Genomic DNA, 18479 nt, shown 5'->3' with positions numbered 1-18479 from the left:
CCCCATTCCACCTTCTGTGGAAAGCTTCCTGGTTCTACTGCGCATGTGCTAACGTGGAACCAATCGTAAGGAAGAATGAACTACGAGGCAACTGTCGCCGCCAGAAATCAGTCTCTTCTCACGCCTCAACACCGCCCTTTACCTTCACGCGTCTTAACACGAATTCAGTTTCCTCCTCGACATGTTTCCATGGCAACCCTCTAGTTGTCTCCTGTAGAAATGGAAAACCCTCCCGGTCTTCCAGAAAAGGCCGGAGAAGACTGATTATGTTGTCTTTCAACAGGGTAAAAGCTGGACTACAATACCCAGATGCCACCTGTTGCCGATTCTCTTTCTACTCTTATTTCCCAGCGTGCTCAGGGGGCTAAGGACGAAGTAGCGGGTGGAGATGGGAAGACAAGGGAAGGCATTTGCACAGCCCTCTGGGAAACGGAGTCCTCGTGCTGGCGCGGAGGATCCTGGGTGCAGTAGCTCAGAGGAGACTCGCGCGGCACAGGAAGTGGCTGCGAGGAGGCGCGTGTGAGGGGAGTTGGGTCTCCGGCTCCTTCCCGACTGCGTTCGCTTCTGTTAACACGGCGGACGGCAGTCTCCAGGTGAGGAGACTCCGGAGCTGGGATCAATGAGGACTCTGGAGGCTTGTGGACTCGGTCCTTCCCGAGGGGTGACGGAATACTCATGGGGCAACTCCGACACTGGGCGCGTTGCGTTAGGCGGTGGGTGTCCAGGTGGAGTCTTGAACCCTTGTTCGGAGCCTGCTATGGGCCAGGCTATTGCTAAAGTGGTTTCTAGTCCTTGCCGACAGCCCTGAAAGGAGTGATTCTATTTTTTTAAAAAACTTTAAAAAATTTATTTATTTACCTTGGTGGGGGTAATTAAGTTTTTAAATTTATGTTTAGAGGAGGTACTTGGAATTGAACCCAAGACCTTGTGCATGCTAAGCATGCACTCTACCACTTGAGCTATACCCTCCCCCTATTTCATTTTATTTTTGGATGAGGAAACTTAGGCTGCAGGAGCGGGTGAATTGCCTGAAGTCGTTGGCAGAGCTGGGCAGGATCTTGAGAGATGAGTAAGTGGGAGTTCTTTAGAAGTCAAGGTATTTACCATTTATTTGAGCGCCTTCTGGGTGCCAGGGGCCGCGCCGTCCTCGCAGTTTCTCCAGTAACCTTCACAGCGGTTCCCCCGTCTTATTGGAGACCCTTAACAGTAGGATCATCTAGGGAATCAGAATTTTTCAGACTTTACCAAGTTAATAGGGTGCGTATTTCATCATTCGGCCACACCCCCAGCGAGATCTGGGGCAATTCATGGAAATCGAGTATTTCTGCCGGGAAAGACATGAAGATTCACACTGAAGGTAATAAAGACTATACATAGCCTGTGGCAATTTGGGTTGAGTTTTGCAGCCAATTTATGAATAAAGTTCTGGTTTTCAGAGCCTTTTGTTTTCAGAATTGCAAATAAGGGGTTGTGGATCAGTTGTATCTGCCCTATTTTGTACAGGCAGAAACTGAGGCACAGAGGGTGAATGATCTGGCCATGGTACCACATGAAGAAGAAGCAAGACTCCTAAACTCCAGGGTCTAAGGCTTTCCAGTTCCATAATTATTTGGTTCAAGTCATTATGATTGGCTGGGTGACCTTGAGCTTCATATCAGGACTTCAGTTTCTTCCCTCCCAGGGCTGGGAGTGTATGAGATGTGGACAAAATGTGATTTGGAAACTATAGATAGCGTTCTCAAACTCAGATGTCTGTGAAGGCCAGGCAGAGAAGGTCAAGGAGAGAAGAGGTCTGGGTGAGGGCTGTGTGCATCGTGAAGGTCTCGCCCCATCTACTGTCTCCAACAAACTAGCTTTGTGGGAATGCAGACCCAGTCTGGCCAAATCTGAGGATTTTTCAGAAGCTGGCAACTGAATTTTTAGGTGATATTTCCCAGCTTTCAAGTTTGAGATCACTGAAAAGAATTTGCTGTCAAAACATTCTATGCCAGTTTAGGACCAGATAAAAACATCTGTGGATCAAATTATACTCACAGGTTGAGACTTAACCTCTGTCATGAGGAAAATTATTCTCGGGTAAAACATTAGTACTTATTATAGGTCTGCCACATTCCTTTATCTGCAGTCACAAAATCTTGAAAGCTCTGAAAACCAAACGTATTTGCCACAAATTTGGTGCCCGAACCTGACTCAAACTGCTGTGATTTATAACTTTTAAATATCCTACCTAGAGGGACTATTTTACCTTTGCTCTAGACATACTAAGTATTCAATTATGAAATGCTCCTCCTCATCCCCTCTTCCCCACTGCACTGGGATTTTAATGAAATACACTGTATATATAGTGGATCACCTTTTGAACATCTGAAGATTTCTGAATTCAAAGCACATCGGCCCCAGAAGCTTAAGAATTGTGGACCTGTGTCATTGCTGCTTCATCATCCGAAATGCTGTTGCCACTCCAGAGATATATGCTGCTCAGGAAACACACAGCGGCCAGCCCAGTGGTCCAGTGTTTTGCATAATTATAGGTCATGAAAATAACTCAGTGGGCAGTGACCATAATTTTTTTCTTTTAATGAAGTAAAATAAAAGTAACTGAAATGTAAACATCCCAGTACATTCTACTTTGTAAGGTTAAGTACTGTTTCACGAAGTTTTCTTTAGTTATGTACGCAAATGAGTCATCGTGGTATATCTTGTCTTTGTTACTGTGGGTCATGGTTAAAGAATAAAAACAGTCAAAGAAATCTTACTGTTGTAGAATTAGCAACAGTTTTGGAGGCTCATCTGGGCTCAAGTCCTAGAGATGATAATCAGAAATCCCAGAAACGTTGTCCCAGGGTTTCGGTTAGAGAGATACACATGTTCTGTCAACAGATTATTTCAGAGGGGTGGGTAGAGCTCAATAGTAGATTGCGTGCTTAACATGCATGGGGTCCTGGGTTCAATCCCCAGTGTCTCCATTAAAAAAATAAATAAACCTAATGACCTCCTCCTCCCCCCAAAATAAATAAAAACAATTTAAAAGGGGGGGAACCCTAAATATTTCAAAAGTACCTGCTTTGTGCCAGGCACTGTGCTGTGCTAAGACACAGCAGTGAGCGAGACAGAAGGTTCCGTCGAGTGGGAGACTGTAATCTGCACGTCTCCCAAGCTTGTGTTTATTGACTGTATTTTCTGACTGTGAGAAGTGCTAAGAACTGTTGTGAAGTTGCCCAGTAGGCTCTGAAGTGCAGTAGAAATGTGGGGCTGGGACAGTGTCAATAAACAGAATTGTTGTGATTCCTGCAGGGAGACTCACGTTCTGACTCATCCTCCTCCTGCTGGACGTTTCGGGGGCTTTTCCAGCAATGGCCAGAGAGGCAGCCGTAGGAGGAAGGGACCCTCTCTCCCAGCTCCCCTGTCCTGTCTGCTGCCCTGCTGGCCAGGATTGTGGAGGGGAAGGAGGGGGAGCTTAAACGAGGACTGCTGGGCCCTGGTTGGCTATGACTGAGGTGAGTCAAGGGGCCCTCTGGTCCTCACCCATCAACCCCAAAGGCTGCACAGCTGGCCTGCCTGGGTTTCAGCTCCTTGTCTTATGATGGCCCCCCAGTCGATCATCTTAAAGTAAAGCTCTCCTGCTCAGCACCCTTCCCGGAATCCCTGCTACTTACAGGATAACATCCAGATTCCTCAGCCCATCCCTGCATGATCTGGGTCCCACCCTGTCCACTGCACCTTCTTCACCATTTCCCTGCACAACCCCTACTCCCTTCTTGGCGTGATGGTAAAATGTTACCCTGTACTCCCCGGCTTCCCGCCTTTGCTCAGGCTCCTCCCTCTGCTAGAATACCTGGCCCACCCTCTCCGGGTGGTGGGTCTGACACAGCCTTTAAGACCCAGCTCTTTCCCCCAACCTTTCCTGGGCAGAGTCAGCTCTTCCCTGCTCTGGTCTCCTGCCTCATCCCGCTGTCTCCGCTGGAGCACAGATCTACCTGGATGGGGTGTCCCCTCCCGTATCTCTCAGCCCCACCAAGCTGAGTGCTCCATGGGGACAGGTGCTGATTGGGACTCATCTCTGGGTCCCCCAGAAAGCCTTGAAGTGTTTGTTGAATGAATGAATTAAAACCTTCCTTGGCATAGTAGCTATCTGCTCATTCTAAATCACCCAGCTTGACTACCCTCCCCTCTGGGAAGCTTTCCTTGACCCGAGGGCAACATCCTCACTCCCTCCCCTGGCCACACAGCCCAGGATACTGCCTCATCACAGCCCTGTCTCCTCATTCCTGCCGTCAGCATCCCTGATGCCTCTCCCATCAGACTGTGAGCTTCCCCCGGCCAGGGACCAGGTCTGACACACCCGTGTCTCTAGCATCCTTAAAGAGGGTCTGGCACACAGGAAATGATTGTTGAATGAATGATTGCTCTCACCTGGTCACTCTCCTGTAGAAAACTCTGTGGCTCCCCAGTGCCCCACAGATCGAGGCCATACCCTCCACCACTGTTTCCAGGGGTCCTGTCCAACCAAGTTGAGGAGTTGAGGAGAGGAAGCCCCTTGGGGTCCTCTGACCTGGCTCCTGCTGAAAAAATCCTCTTCAGCTCATGCCTTTCAAAGGATACAGACAGCAACAGTTTCAACCACGAATAACAGAACACTTGACCCAAACTGGTTTCAACAGTCAATACACTGTATACGGCACAGGACCCAAAGGGCCAGAGGTGGGGTTGGCTTGCTCTGCCAGGCCAACTGGTATGGTCAGGCCCTAGTTTACCGTCCCCATTTCTCAGCCCCGCTTCCTTTCGGCTCCATCCTGGATGATCTCTTTCCCACTTGGTCCCAAAACAGCTGCCAGGACTGTGTGCCTACTCTGTGCAGGCTTTGTTCTAGGTGCTGGGTCTACACGCCAGGGAACCAGCCAACCTGATGGCCCCTGCCCTCAAGAAGCTGACATGTTATTGGGGGTGAGAGTGTATTTGTTTTTGTTTGCTAGGGCTGCCCTAACAAAGGGCCATGAACCAGGTGGCTGGAACAGTAGAAATCTATCGTCTTACAGTTCTGGAGGCTGAAAGTCTGAAGTCAAGGCATCAGCTGGGCTGGTTGCTTTTGGAGGCTCCAGGGGACAATCACTTCCTGGCCTCTTTTGGCTGACTTCCTGGCCTCTTTTGGCTGGGAGAGGCTGCCTGTGGTCTTTGGCTCGTGTCTACATCCCTCCAGTCTCTGCTTCTGTCACCACACTGCCTTCTCCCTCCTTTTACTCCTGTCTCTTGTAAGAACACTTGTGATGACACTGAGGGACCACCCAAAGGATCCAGGATAACCTCCCCATCTCATAGTCCTTACCTTAATCATTCCTGGAAAGTCCTTTTGCCATGTAACACTCACCAGTGCTGTGGATTAGAGCGATGTTTTGGGGGAGACCGTCTCAGTAGGCGGCAACTCTATCCTTTGAATTGCTCTGGCTAAAATCTTAGAGATGTCTTGGGCTCTGCTCTACCTTGCATTTCCTATGTTTGATCGGTCAGGATGTGGGCCCCATCATCAAAATGTCTAGCGCTCGCCCCCTCCACTCCCGCCCTCATTCTGTGCCTGGATTATTGAAACGGCCTTTTCCTTGTCTCCCTGCTTCTGCCCTTCCACCTTCTGTCTTTTTCCACTCAGCAGGCAGAGGAGGATCCTGTTTAGAATAGGCCTCATTTCTTTTAGCAGTCGTTTTGTGGTAAAATAAAGCGCCAATGCAGAAGCCCACACACATCTAATCAGTGACTTCCTGAAGGCAAACAGCACCCAGGTCAAGGAGGAGAACTTTGCCACCCACCCTGGAGGCCCCTCGTGAGCCCTGTCACAGCCCTCTGCTGTCCCTGTAACCCGGCTTCTCCAGTCATCACTGCCTTCTGGCTTTTTTATCACCCAAATGCATGTTCCTGTTCCCCCCTCCTTTTTTTTCATAAATGCTGTTTTGGTCTTGTTACCTGTTGGTTCCTCCTCTGTCCTGTTCAATACTTAACAAATTGTCCATTGAAGAACTGGGGCTGTTTGACTTGTAGAATTTCTCCCAGTCTGTTTCCTGTTGGTTACCTGCTCGTGGTGCCCTCAGCATGTTCCCGGTCAGTGGCTAGATCCAGAGACTCCATCAGACCCAGGCCATCCTCTTTGGAGACTCAAGGAGGCCCAGAGGGTCCCGTTCTCTGTGTGATCCTGGCTCTTGCCGGCATCTACTGCCTTCTCATCTGCTCATTCCTCAGGGCTTGCAGAGTGCCGGTGTTCTGGTCCACTCATTCCTTTTCATTTATCAATTGAAATACTTATAAAAAGACACCTCAGCCTCTCATTCCCTCGCCTTCCGAGATGGCCCATACTCTGTGCAGTGTGTGTCTGCTTTTACTTCAAGCTGAGCACCCAACCCTGCACCTTGTGGCCTTTCTCTTGCCTTCTGAGACAGTCTGCGCTCTATCTGTGGAGTAGTTATCCTCTGAATAAATCTACTTTTACTCAAAAAAAACCAAAACAAAAAACATCTCTAGTGGGGAGGGTATAGCTCAGTGGTAGAGTGCGTCCTTAGCATGCACGAGATCCTGGGTTCAATCCCCAGTCCCTCCATTAAAATAAATAAATAAACCTAATTACCCCCCCTTGAAAAAAAAGAAAATAAATCTTAAAAAAAAAAAGACATCTCTGCTCATCTTCCATTTGGCTACCCAGTGGTACAGTTCATAGAGGAGAGCTGGGGTGAAGGGTTGATTCTTTTTTATTTACCCATTTTCAGCATAAGGAGTTGGTTCCTTACTGTCATCCTTCAAAGATGACCAGATTGTTGATACACACACTCATCAGCATGTGTGTGGGTGTTGGCTGTCATCCCTGGAGTCCTACCAAGCCATCTTTTCACAAATACCAATGTGACCCACCCAGACTAAATCCCTGAGAGCAGGACTCTTCTCTGCTGTGCCCGGTGCCTGGCACAGGGGCCGGCTGGGCAGGTGCGGGGCTGTCCCTGGATGGTGGGTGGAAAACAGATGTAGCGGCCACTTGCTGAGGGCTGGGTCCCTGCTGGGTGCCATGTGGGCTTGGGCTCACTTCATCCTCCTGGCGGCTGTGTTCTAGAGAGGAGGAAACTGGGCCTGAGAGGGGAGTAACAAGGTCCCACGCCTAATGAACAGCAGAACCAGCACTGGAATTCAGGTCTGTCTGACAGGCTTCAAAGCCACTCCCTCAGCCCGTTGGCTTCCTAGGGGTCACCCAACAGACTGGGGCTCCTGCCCCTTCCCCACCACTTATGGACCCTGTGGCTTGGGGCAGGTGACTTTGGTTCTCTGGGCCTCAGTCTTATGTTCTGTAAATTGGGGATAAGCCTGCCACAAAGAGGAGCAGGGAGTGAGGATCCCTGGATAAGAAGTGTAATGGGAGGGGTAGGAGGACATAACTGCTGTTTGGTTGAGTCCTTCCTCTGCTGGGAACCAGCAGCATCTCAGCTGCTTCTTGGAACATCCCCCAGGAGATGAGGCAGGGGTCAGGGCTCAGAAGGGGCATATGGCCTCCTTGGCAGTGGTCACCCCCGAGGAAGGTACTGGGGCCAAGCCTTAACCCCAAACTAAAGTGTAAGCACCTACCCACCAGGATGTTTGAAAATTAAGAGAGAGATGGCATCATTAAAAGCCAGACAGCACCTCAGGCTGTCAGGCAGCCCAGAGTGGACCTGGCACCCCTTTGAGGACTCTTGCCCCTCAAAATGGTACTGAATCTAATAAGACCACTGTTCTACTGACCAGTTTCCAGGAACTGCAGTGGGCATAGGAGCATCCAGGTGGTGTGGAGAGGGAGCAGTTCGCCATACCCAGCATGTGGGGCCTTAAGTCTGGAGCAAGGAAGAATAAAGAGGGGTCCGGCTGTGGATTAAAAACCCTCTGAGCAGGGCGTGGGCCTCCCTGAATTCTGATTCACAGAGATCAACTATAGAAACATACCGCTGAACCCAGAGTAGTCAAATCACAGAGCCAAAAAGCAGAATGGTGGCTCCCAGGGGTTGGGAGAGGGGAAGGGGGAATTAGTGTTTAATGGGGACAGGGTTTCAGTTTTTTGAGGTAGACAATGGTGGTGGTTACACAACAGTGTGAATGTACCAAATGTCACTGAACTGTACACTTAAAAATAGTTAAATGGGAAATTTTATGTTATGTGTACTTCACTACAATTTTCAAAAGAGAAAGGGGAAAAAACCTCACCATTGAAACGTCAGACAAATCTGAATCCAGACTTTGAATACAGTCTACGTAGTCGGTGACAGTAAGGAGTTATATCTGTAATACTGACGTGTTCACAGGTGCTCTCAGATGCCACCTGGAATTAACTTTAGACTATTTTAGCCAAAAAAAAAAAAAAAAAAAGTGGAGAAAGAGGCTTAATGAACAAGATAGACAAATAAATGTTAATAGGTGTTGTGTATGTGTGTTTGAAAGTTTCCATAATAAAAACTTAAGGTCTTGAACAAACGCTAAAAAAAATGCAGAAGCCGAGATAGATGGGCTTTAGGATCAGGCAGACCTGCCTGTGTGACCTTGAGGAGACAGCACAGTCTCCTCTTCAAGACTCCATGTTCTTGCCTAGAAAACATGGGGATGCTGGGTCTCCTACATCTCAAGGTTCTCACAGGACGATTTTTGCCAAACTCCTGGCACAGGGCGGGGAGGACACATGCTGAGTGAGCTGTCGGCCCCTCCCTGGCCCCAACCCCACAGTCACCAACAGTGTGTTGCCTTCCAGCAATTTTCGACCCTCAAAGATACAGCCATGGACTTCACCTTGGACGACTGGGAGCAGCTGGGGCTGGACCAGGGGGACCTGTTCTGGGACACAGCACTGGACAATTACCAGAGCCTCTTCCTGCTAGGTGAGTGTCCCCTGCAGCCCAGGGGGCCCGCTCACGGCCCTGCTCAGTGATCACCCGTGGGGTGAACGCTGGGCTCCTGGACACCTCACCCATGTGCTCTGCTGGCCGATTCTGCCCCCCCGCCCCGCCCTGGGACATCAACAATGTTTGGCGACCTTTTTGATTGTCACCACTTGGGAGTTGGAGGGGTGGTGCTCCTGGAATCTGGTGGGCAGAGCCTGGGGCGCAGCCACCCATCCTCCATGCAAGGACAGCCCCCACCTCCAGGGACCACCCGACCCCACGTGTCAGGAGGGCCTGGGTTGAGAAGCCCCGATCTGGCCCCTGCCTGCCACTCCGGCCTCGTTGGCACTTTCTTCACCGTCATAGAGGAGCTCCTCCAGCTGACACTTCAGGGTCTTGGCATTTGCTCTCCCTGGCCCCTCCCTGCCTCTGGCCTTCCCTTCTTTAGGACTGAATCTGTGGCCCCATCAGTGCTCCTCATCACAAAACACTCTATTTTCTTGATCCTCCTGAGATTAAGGTCAAACCTCAGTGTCTTGTCAATTTTTAAGCTAGAACCTGCAGGAGAAATACGTCTCCCTTGACTCCCCATACACACTTGTGTGTACGTGTGAGCAGTGTATTTATTTCCTACAGGTGCTCTTACAGATGCCAGAAACTCAGTGGCTTAAAACCACACACATTGACTCTCTAGTTCTGGCTGCCAGAGGTGTGCAGCGGGTCTGACTGAGCTGGAATCGGGGTGTGGGCCTGGCTGGTTCCTTCCGGATTCTCTCGGGAAGAATCTCTTTCCAAGTCAGCAGGGGCTGTCTCCCCATGTTAGCACAGGTGCCCTGGGACTGTGACTCTCTGGTCCTTCCCTAGAGGAAGTCTGCAGAGGGCAGGGTGCAGGATTGGGCTCTGGGACTTCAACACAGTCCATCATGGGGCCCGGCCCACAGAGGCCTCTGGCCATGTGTGGTCTGTGGCTGAATGAGCAAATCCTGGATCGCTGAGTGAGTACAGGCTTCTCTACCTGGCCACTCTGTTCATCCCTCAAGAGTTGTTGCAGATCCTTTGTGTCCCTAGCCCCAGTCGTCCCGGCTCTGATCACCCTGGATTGTGCCTGACAGGGTCCCTCTCCTCTACTGGACCAGGCACCGTGCAGGACAGGCATCCCTGGAGTCGCCCAGCACAGCATCTGGCCCTCGGGAGCTGAGCGCTGGATAACATACTGAATAGTCAGGAGAGCCTGAAGCCTCCTGCTAAGCGACCGGGTGGCCCTGCCCGTCCTGTTTGATGACAATGCTCTGCTCTCCCTGCAGACCCCCTCAGACCCAACCTGGTCTCCCATCCAGAGGCTGGGGAAGCGCTGGAGTCCCTGGTGAAAGGAAGCCCAGAGTCAACAGCCCCTGGTGAGTGGGCAGGGAGGGCCCGCCAGGACTCGGAGGGAGGGCGGGGGGGCCGGGGGCATGTCCCTCCATCCTGCCCAGTCTGTCTCCCCAAGTATCTTGCCCCCAGCTTCTGGGCTTCACTCTGCCTCATGCTGGCTGCAGGTTCGGGACCTCACCCTGCATGCCTGTCTCATCTCCGTCTCCTTCAGTACTCAGCATGCAGCTGTCCTGGTGCCTTCTCTCTGTCCCCTCCATATCCTTCCAGACCCAGCAAGGGCTGGCCTTCCGTCCCCTGGGAGGTTGGTCTTTCCACCTTGTATGAATGTGAGAAGGGCCCCTGAACCAGAGATCCTGGCGTGGCAGCCGCCTGGCTCAGTCTCAGCCTGCGCCCCCAACCACGGTCAGCACACAGCTCTGTTCTTGGCTCACCTCTCGTGAGCTTGTGAACGTGGACCTCCTGTAGCCTTCCTCTGAGTGCATGAGTGGTTTTGCATAGGTAACTTACCTAGGCTCTGGCCCCTCGGATGTACAGTTTCATACAGGCTGGTTCCAAGCCTGCATAGCCATATCTGTGCTCACAACCAAATCCATCTTTCTGTGGTAACTAATGCATTGCATTGTTATGATTTATACCTCTGTCCCATTGAAGAGTGCACTTTGCTAGGAAGGAGGCCTAAGCTGATGGGGGTGATGGTGGGAAGTATCTGCTGAGAGGCTCCCCTTCCCTGTGGAAGCCCTGCAGTAGCCCAGCTCCCATCTTAGCCTGCCTGGAAATGGGCTCTGTTTCTTGTGGTGCCAGTTCCAGCTGAATCACCACTCTGGCCCCGTCTTCATCCCCTTGCGAAACAGGCTTGATTCAGGACCCATCGCCTGTTCTCCCTCTTGTTTCTTCTCAGCTGCCTGCAGCTCCCATCTTTCACCCCTGGGGTACCAGAGACATTTGCACTTGCCCTCTCTTTCAGACATGGCTGAGGCCAAGACCTCTCTGCCACTGGACATCTTGGAGGAAGGACTCTCCCAGGAGACTGTGGAGATGTTTTCCAAGGATGGCCTCTGGAACTCCCCTTTGGGAGAAGCCTGCATAGACCAGAGCTGGTTAGACAGTTTACTCAGAGATCCAGAAGGTCTTCTGAGGGCCGATACTGTTACCAGCAAGGGAAGTCCCACAGAATGCAAGAGCCACGAACTCAAGAGAGGCCTCAGGCCCCGAGTCCTTCCTCTTCCCAGGAGCAGATTCTGTGATGCCCGATTGTCCTGAAGAGAGCCAGACGCCAGCTAAGTCTCAGGAATTTGGGAATAACTTTGGCTACTACTCAGATCAGAGCCAGCAGGATACCATCCAGGGAGGGGAGACACCATATAAATGTAGTGAATGTGGGAAGAGCTTCAGCCAGAGTTACCATCTTATCCAGCACTGGATTATCCACACTAGGGAGGAACCTCCTGTGCAGCAAAAGTACGAGAAAGATTTCAACCAAGGTTTTTGCCTTTTTGTGCAACCTGTGCCTGACACCAGCTACAAATCCTACGTGTCTAACAAGTGCGGGGAAACTTTTAGTCAGAACACACACCTGTGGCATCAGAAAATTCACACTGAAGAAGAACCATGTAAGAGTCAAGACAGTGACTGTCCATCGGGTCACAAAGCACAGCCTGTGGAGCACCAGAAAACCCACACCAGGAGGAAATCCTCCAGATGTAACAAACGTGGCAAGAGTTTCAGCCGAACTTTTCCTCTCACTCACCATCAGAGGGCCCACACTCGGAAATGCTATGAATGTGCCAAATGCAAGGCGACCTTCAACTTTAAAAAATACCTTCTCCAACATCAGAAAACTCACGCCGTGAAAACGACCCCCGAGTGTCAGGACTGTGGGAGGGCCTTCAAGCGAAGGTCCTTGCTCGTTGAACACCAGTCTGTTCACACTGGAGAAAAGCCTTATAAGTGTGATGAGTGTGGGAAACCCTTCAGCCATATCCTGACCCTCAAGATCCACCAGAGGGTTCACAGTGGAGCAAAGTGTTACAGATGCAGTGAATGTGGGAAAGCCTTTTACCGCAATACTCACCTTAGTGAACACCGGAGGAGTCACACGGGCTACAGGCCCCACAGGTGTCACCAGTGTGTCAGGAGTTTCAGCCGGCCCTCCCACCTGATTCGACACCTGTCTGTCCACGCCACTGAAAAGCCCTACACCTGTGCTGAATGCAAGGCGACCTTCAGCTGTAATGAACACCTTGTTCAGCACCAGAAAATCCACGCTGTGGAAACTCCCTACGAGTGTCAGGAGTGTGGCGAGCGCTTTGTTTGCTGCTCGACCCTAACTTGCCACCTGAGTGTTCACACTGGAGAACAATGGGGACATGACGAGGGCAGGAAGACCCTGAACGAGAACCCAGGGCAGAGAGTGCATCCAGGGGTTGGCGAGAAGCACTTTAAATGTGACAAATGTGGGAAGACCTTCAGCCGCAGCAAATACCTGGCTCAGCACAAGAGGGTCCATGCCAGGGTGAAGCCCTTCGAGTGTAACCAATGCGGGAAAGCTTTTGGCCAAAGTACACAGCTCAGCCGCCATCAGTGGACCCACTTTGGAGTGAGGCCATATGAATGTGGGGACTGCGGGCAGACCTTCATCCGTAGCACCTCCCTCACCAAACATCAGTCCCTCCACAGGAGAGAGCACACCTTTACATGTAATGAGTGTGGAAAGACGTTCAGCCAAAGCACATGCCTCGCAGAACATCAGTTAATCCACGCTGCAGGGGAGTCATTTAAACCTAGCAAGTATGATGAAGCCTTTGCCCACAATCACCCCCTTATTCAGCACCAGGGAACTCAGGCTGGAAAGAAGTCCTTTGAGTGTCAGGAATGTGGGAAAACGTTCCAGCAGAGCTCGTGCCTTTCCAAGCATCAGAGAGTTCACACGGGTGAGAAGCCCTACAAATGCAGCGACTGTGGGAAAACCTTCAGCCTGGGTGCTCAGCTCACTCAACACCGGAGAGTTCACACCAGAGAAAAGCCTTACATGTGTGAGGAATGCGGGAAAACCTTCAGCCAGAGCTCATGCCTTTCTAAGCATCAGAGAGTTCACACAGGCGAGAAGCCCTACAAATGCGGCGACTGTGGGAAAACCTTTAGCCGGGGCGCTCCGCTCGCCCGACACCAGAGAATTCATACTGGAGAAAAGCCTTATGTGTGTCAGGAATGTGGGAAAGCCTTCAGCCAGAGCTCGAGCCTTTCCAAGCATCAGAGAGTTCACACCGGGGAGAAGCCCTATGTGTGTGCAGAATGTGGGAGAGCCTTTGCCCAGAAAGCAAATTTGACGCACCATGAGAGAACTCACACTGGGGAGAAGCCCTATGCTTGCGATGTGTGTGGGAAGGGTTTTGGCCTCAGTGCCCACCTCAGTCAGCACCAGAGAGTTCACACCCAGGAGAAGCTGTACCAGTGTCAACACTGCCAGAAGGCCTTTTGCTGCTGCTCTGGTCTCGGCCAACATCACTGAGTTCACACTTGAAAGCAGCAAGTAGCAATCCTACCCATGGCTGCTGGCTGGCAGCAGGGCCCCAGTCAGCTGAGAATGTGTTCTTCCGAGGCCCAAAGTTGAAACCATCGCAGTGTAAGCCTCCATCAATAAATAGTAACTCTCTTTATTAATAAAGATTGAGTAGAACATTTGCACACATGATTTTGATTAAAACACAAAAATTGAGACGCTGTGTGGCATTGGAATTCAGAGGTAGACTGGAACCGGTCTGCTGGCTTGGATCCCAGCTCTGCTCTGGTGATACCTAAGTGACCGAGGGAGATTGGGGGAACCTCTCAGGGCCTCAGTGTCCTCATCTGTAGGACGACTCTTTAACTGCAATTAATGTGATTACTAATATGATGCAGAGCTTTCATTTTTAAAGTTTTTCTCCAAAATACCCTGGGCTTAACTGGTTCTAAAACCCCAGCACTTTGATCTTAAAAAAAAAAAAAAGTCTAGCCTTTTCCTTCCCTCCATCTCTCAGCTCTGTCCAGGTCTTTTCTTAAAGAACCCACCAAAAGCCAAGGCAGGGGCGGGGACTCATATTGATACATGTTCAGTGAAGAGTCTTGACACCAAATAGAGGTCAGGGGTCCTGTGGGAAATTGGCAGCCATTGTGTGTGTGTGTTGGGGCGGGGGGAAATCTATGTAACTGTGTCACTGCAGGCCAGTGTAGAAATGCGCTTCATGTCTGTGTGTTGGTTCTTTGATTAAAGTTTTAAGTCTCTAAATGTTGGTCGCTTCTTTCAGCTCTGTGCCACACAGCTGGTCAGATGCCAGGCGTGCACATCACTACCTGCCAAGTGCTCATATTCCACGAGGGGAGGGCTCCTAGTGGTGAAAATCACCCTACGGAAGGGGACAGTTAAGTCTTTTCCCAGAGACTGGCCACCACGGAACTACTCAATTCCAACTGGTCCTCAGTCCATCAACCAGCACTTTTCCATTCTAGCACAGTCCCGCTCAAGGAGGAATTGTGGATGGCCTGTTTATTCTTGTGCAGATACACAGACACAGCAGGCCTCAGGCTTAGGGGGTCATTGTAGCTAGAATTTAATATTGTTTTGCTTCCACCTTTCACCTTGGGCAGATAAATCATTAAGATGAGTCACCTCTGATGTCACTGTGGCAAGTGGGAAGGATAGAAATTCGTACGGAGGGAGGTTTTCTAAATTTCTTACCCTAGGGGGTCAACGCTGCAGTATTATTAGCCTTTCCTCATGGGACCAAGGGTTGGGAACCTCAGTTTAAGCCCCAATGCAGGGCTGTGTGCAGAGTCATCCTGGATCTATCCTCCTTTCCGATTTGCCAGTTCTCTTGAAAGGCAGAAGAATAAATACAAAAGGAAGTACTGACACCGTCTAGCAATTCCTCAAAAAGTTGAAGAATGACTGTGTGACCCAGCAATTCCACTCTTAGGTACCTACCCAAGAGAAATGAATACATACATGTCCACACAAAAAAGTGTCCACAGACGTTCACAGCAGCATTATTCATAGTAACCAAAAGGTGGAAACAACCCAGGTATCCCTCAATGGACGATTAGATAAAATGTAGTTTGTCCATCCAGGGGAATATTATTCAGCCTTTTTAAAAAGGAAGGAATTGACACCTGCTACAACATGGCTGAGCCTTAAAAACATTATGCTAATGGAAATAAGCCAGTCAGAAAAGGACAAACACTGTAGGAGTCCACTTAGATGCTGTACCTAGAGTAGCTAAATTCATAGAGACAGAAAGTAGAATGGTGGTTCCAGGGGCTGGGGAAGGGGCATGGGGAATTACAGGCTTCACAGAGAGTTTCAGTTTTACAAGATGAAAGACTGACAGGGATGGATGGTGGTGATGGGTACACAATATTATGAATATTGATTGAATACCACTGAACTGTACACTTCAAAATAGTTAAGGTGGCAAGTTTTAGGTCATGTGTCTTTTACCTCAAGAAAAAATATTGAAAAAAATTAAGATGGATCAAAGATATATCTAGATGTAAGAGCTAAAACTGTAAAACTCTTAGAAGAAAACATGTAAATTTTTATAATCTTGAATTAGGTAATGGATTCTTTAGATAGGACACCAAAAGCACAAGCAGCAAAAGAAAAAATATAGAACAACTTGACTTCATTAAAATTAAAAACTTTCATCTTTCAAAGGACACCATTGAGAAAGTGAAAAGATAACACAAAGAATGAGAAAAAAGTTGTTGCAAATCAAATATCTGATACAGGACCTGTAGCTGGACTACAGAAAGAATCCTTAGTTCAATAATAAAAAGGCAAATAACCCAAATAAAAATGGGCAAAGGATCTGAATATAGATATCTTCAAAGAAGATACACAAATGGCCAACAAGCACATAAGATGTTCCACATCATTAGCCATTAGGAAATGCAAAGCAAAAGCACTAGGATGGCTATAAGCAAAAAGACAAGTGTTGGTGAGGATGTAGGGAAACCAGAACTTCACACACTGCTGGTGGATATATAAAATGGTGCAGCCACTTTGGTACAGTCTGGTGGTTCCTCAAAAGGTTAAACATAGAGTTACCTCATTACTCAGCGATTACATTCCTGGTTAATCCCAAGAGAAATGAAAACATAGGCCCACATAAAAATGTACATGACTGTTCATATCACCATTATTTATAATAGCCCCAAAGTGGGAACAACTAATGTCTATCAACTGATGAAGGGATAATCAAAATGTGGTGTAATCCATACAATGGAATACTAGAAAGGAATCAAGCACTGATAGATGTTACAACATGAATGAACCTTGAAAACATTACGTTAAGTAAGAAGGATCAGAAATAAAAGGCCACATTTGAATGAACTGTCCAGAAAAGGCAAATCCATGAGACAGGAAGTAGATTAGTGGTTGCCAGGGGTGGGGGAAGGGAGGATTGAGAGGTGCCAGCTAAAGGGTTTCTTTTTAGGGTGATGAAAATGCTCTAAAATGGTGGTGATGGCTGCACAACTCTGTGAAAATACTAATTATTTGTGCTGTGAATGAAGACATGTGCTTCATTCACCCTCCATCACTGAAGGCTTGCTACTGTGGAGGCAGCCTCTGGGGGTTGTCTTCCCCAGGACGCCCATCCAAAGTGGGAGATCCTGCCCCTCGTTTTGAACCCTCAGCCATCTAAACTGGGGGCAGAACTGTGTCTGCACCCAGTTCACAAGGGTCAGGTCAGGGTTGGGGCCAGCAGGGGGCGATAACCACCTCGGTTGCTCAAGAATCTGGAAGGACGGCTAGGAATCCGGAAAGTGTAAACGAACACCACATGAGCAATAATTCAACCGTCATTCAGCTCAGCAACCCTTCCTGAGCTCTAACCCGCCAGGATGCAGAACCAGACACCACCATGTGCCATCTGATAATGATCTTAGGTGGCCTCTTCCTGGGCCATGTCACAAGAGTGGGGCTTCTCAAGCATTGTGGCCACACCGCTTCTCAAGATATCAAACAACTTAGAACTCACACAATGGGGCTTTCTCCCTTCAGGGAGCACACAGGCGTCCCAAGCTGGTTCAAAAATGGCTTGAGAGAGTAAGGACGGGCTTGGGGGTTAGTATAGTGGGTAACGGGTGGGGCCAGGGTGAGGGTTTCTGTACTTGGTTTGAACTTCCCACTGGCACCAAAGGAGGGCGCAGGCAGGCTTTGCTATCTGCTTCCCTAGATGGGGGACACAGGGAAAAAGGGAGAGTTTCAATGCTGTCAACAAACATTGAAAATCGGAGTCACTCTTTATTATATCAGGCCTTTCTTTTCTTCTCCTTCTCTTCCTCCTCCTCCTTTTCTTTTTTGGTGCTAATATAATTTAATTGCTTGTCTTTGAAAATTAGAGGTAAACCTACCTGCTGGTAAGACAAATCCCAACAAGATAGAAAAGAGATCTTCCCTTTGTAGCTGCGTAAAAGCTGCAGCCAGAAGCTGCATAAAAGTAGATGCCACGCTGAGTCAGAAAACTTCCTTGCTTGAAAAATGTCAGCTATCACCAAGGAACAGAAAGACCTGATAAACTCACCAGGAAAGCATGGCATCACAAGGCTTGGGCCGTTCCATTCCTGAGAGATCACTTATACCAACTACGACAAGGAGTGAGAGCTAAGAAATGGCACACGCTTCAGTCTTGTATTATTAAACAATAATAATGATAGATTTCTCGTTACTAAACATTTACTAATTACCTTCCTTAGAAAGTGAGCTTAGAAACTGAAACTGAGAAACTAAGCTGTTTCAGCACCAATTGACTCATTTAATTCAGCCAGTAAGTCTCTAAACCAAGTATAGAAAAAGATCAGTGAACAACACTAGACGAATCTCCTCCCGTCTCTGAGCCTGAGTTTCCCCACTGGACTCAAGGATACTGGGTACAAGGATTCCCAGAACAGTCCAGCGTGTTTCGCCTACTTCAGCTTCATTGGCTCAATCCCACCTGAGGTCCCGCCCCCTTTCCTGAGCCTCCCCCTTCCATGCCCACCCCAGCCAATCCTCGCACTAGCCCTGCTCATAGCTACGCCCCCACAGCCCCGCCCCGACAACCGCCCGCCTCTAATCCCGCCCCCTGCCCAGCCTCAGGCCCCGTGGCACCCACGCCTGAACCGCCACAACTGCCGGCGCCAGCTTCTCGTGCCTCTGTATCCCCCTAGGTGGCCTAAGACCCCGAGACTGCTCCAAGCCTCTCTTCTGGCCAAAGACTG

General features: G+C 49.5%; 1 protein-coding gene across 1 annotated transcript; it reads left to right on the top strand.

Moving 5' to 3' along the window:
• The first annotated feature begins 147 nt into the window (after positions 1-147).
• On the top strand, positions 148-14505 carry ZNF473 (zinc finger protein 473). Its single transcript, XM_014560789.2, is given in 6 exon segments — positions 148-593; positions 3295-3497; positions 8741-8867; positions 10175-10264; positions 11206-11444; positions 11446-14505. Coding segments are annotated over 5 exon segments (2871 nt in total). The 5' UTR covers positions 148-593; positions 3295-3488; the 3' UTR covers positions 13852-14505.
• The last annotated feature ends 3974 nt before the right edge of the window (positions 14506-18479 follow it).

This window comes from Camelus ferus, chromosome 9 (genome assembly GCF_009834535.1).
Source record: "Camelus ferus isolate YT-003-E chromosome 9, BCGSAC_Cfer_1.0, whole genome shotgun sequence".
Lineage (NCBI taxonomy): Eukaryota > Metazoa > Chordata > Mammalia > Artiodactyla > Camelidae > Camelus > Camelus ferus.
This window is presented reverse-complemented; position numbering and strand designations above follow the sequence as displayed.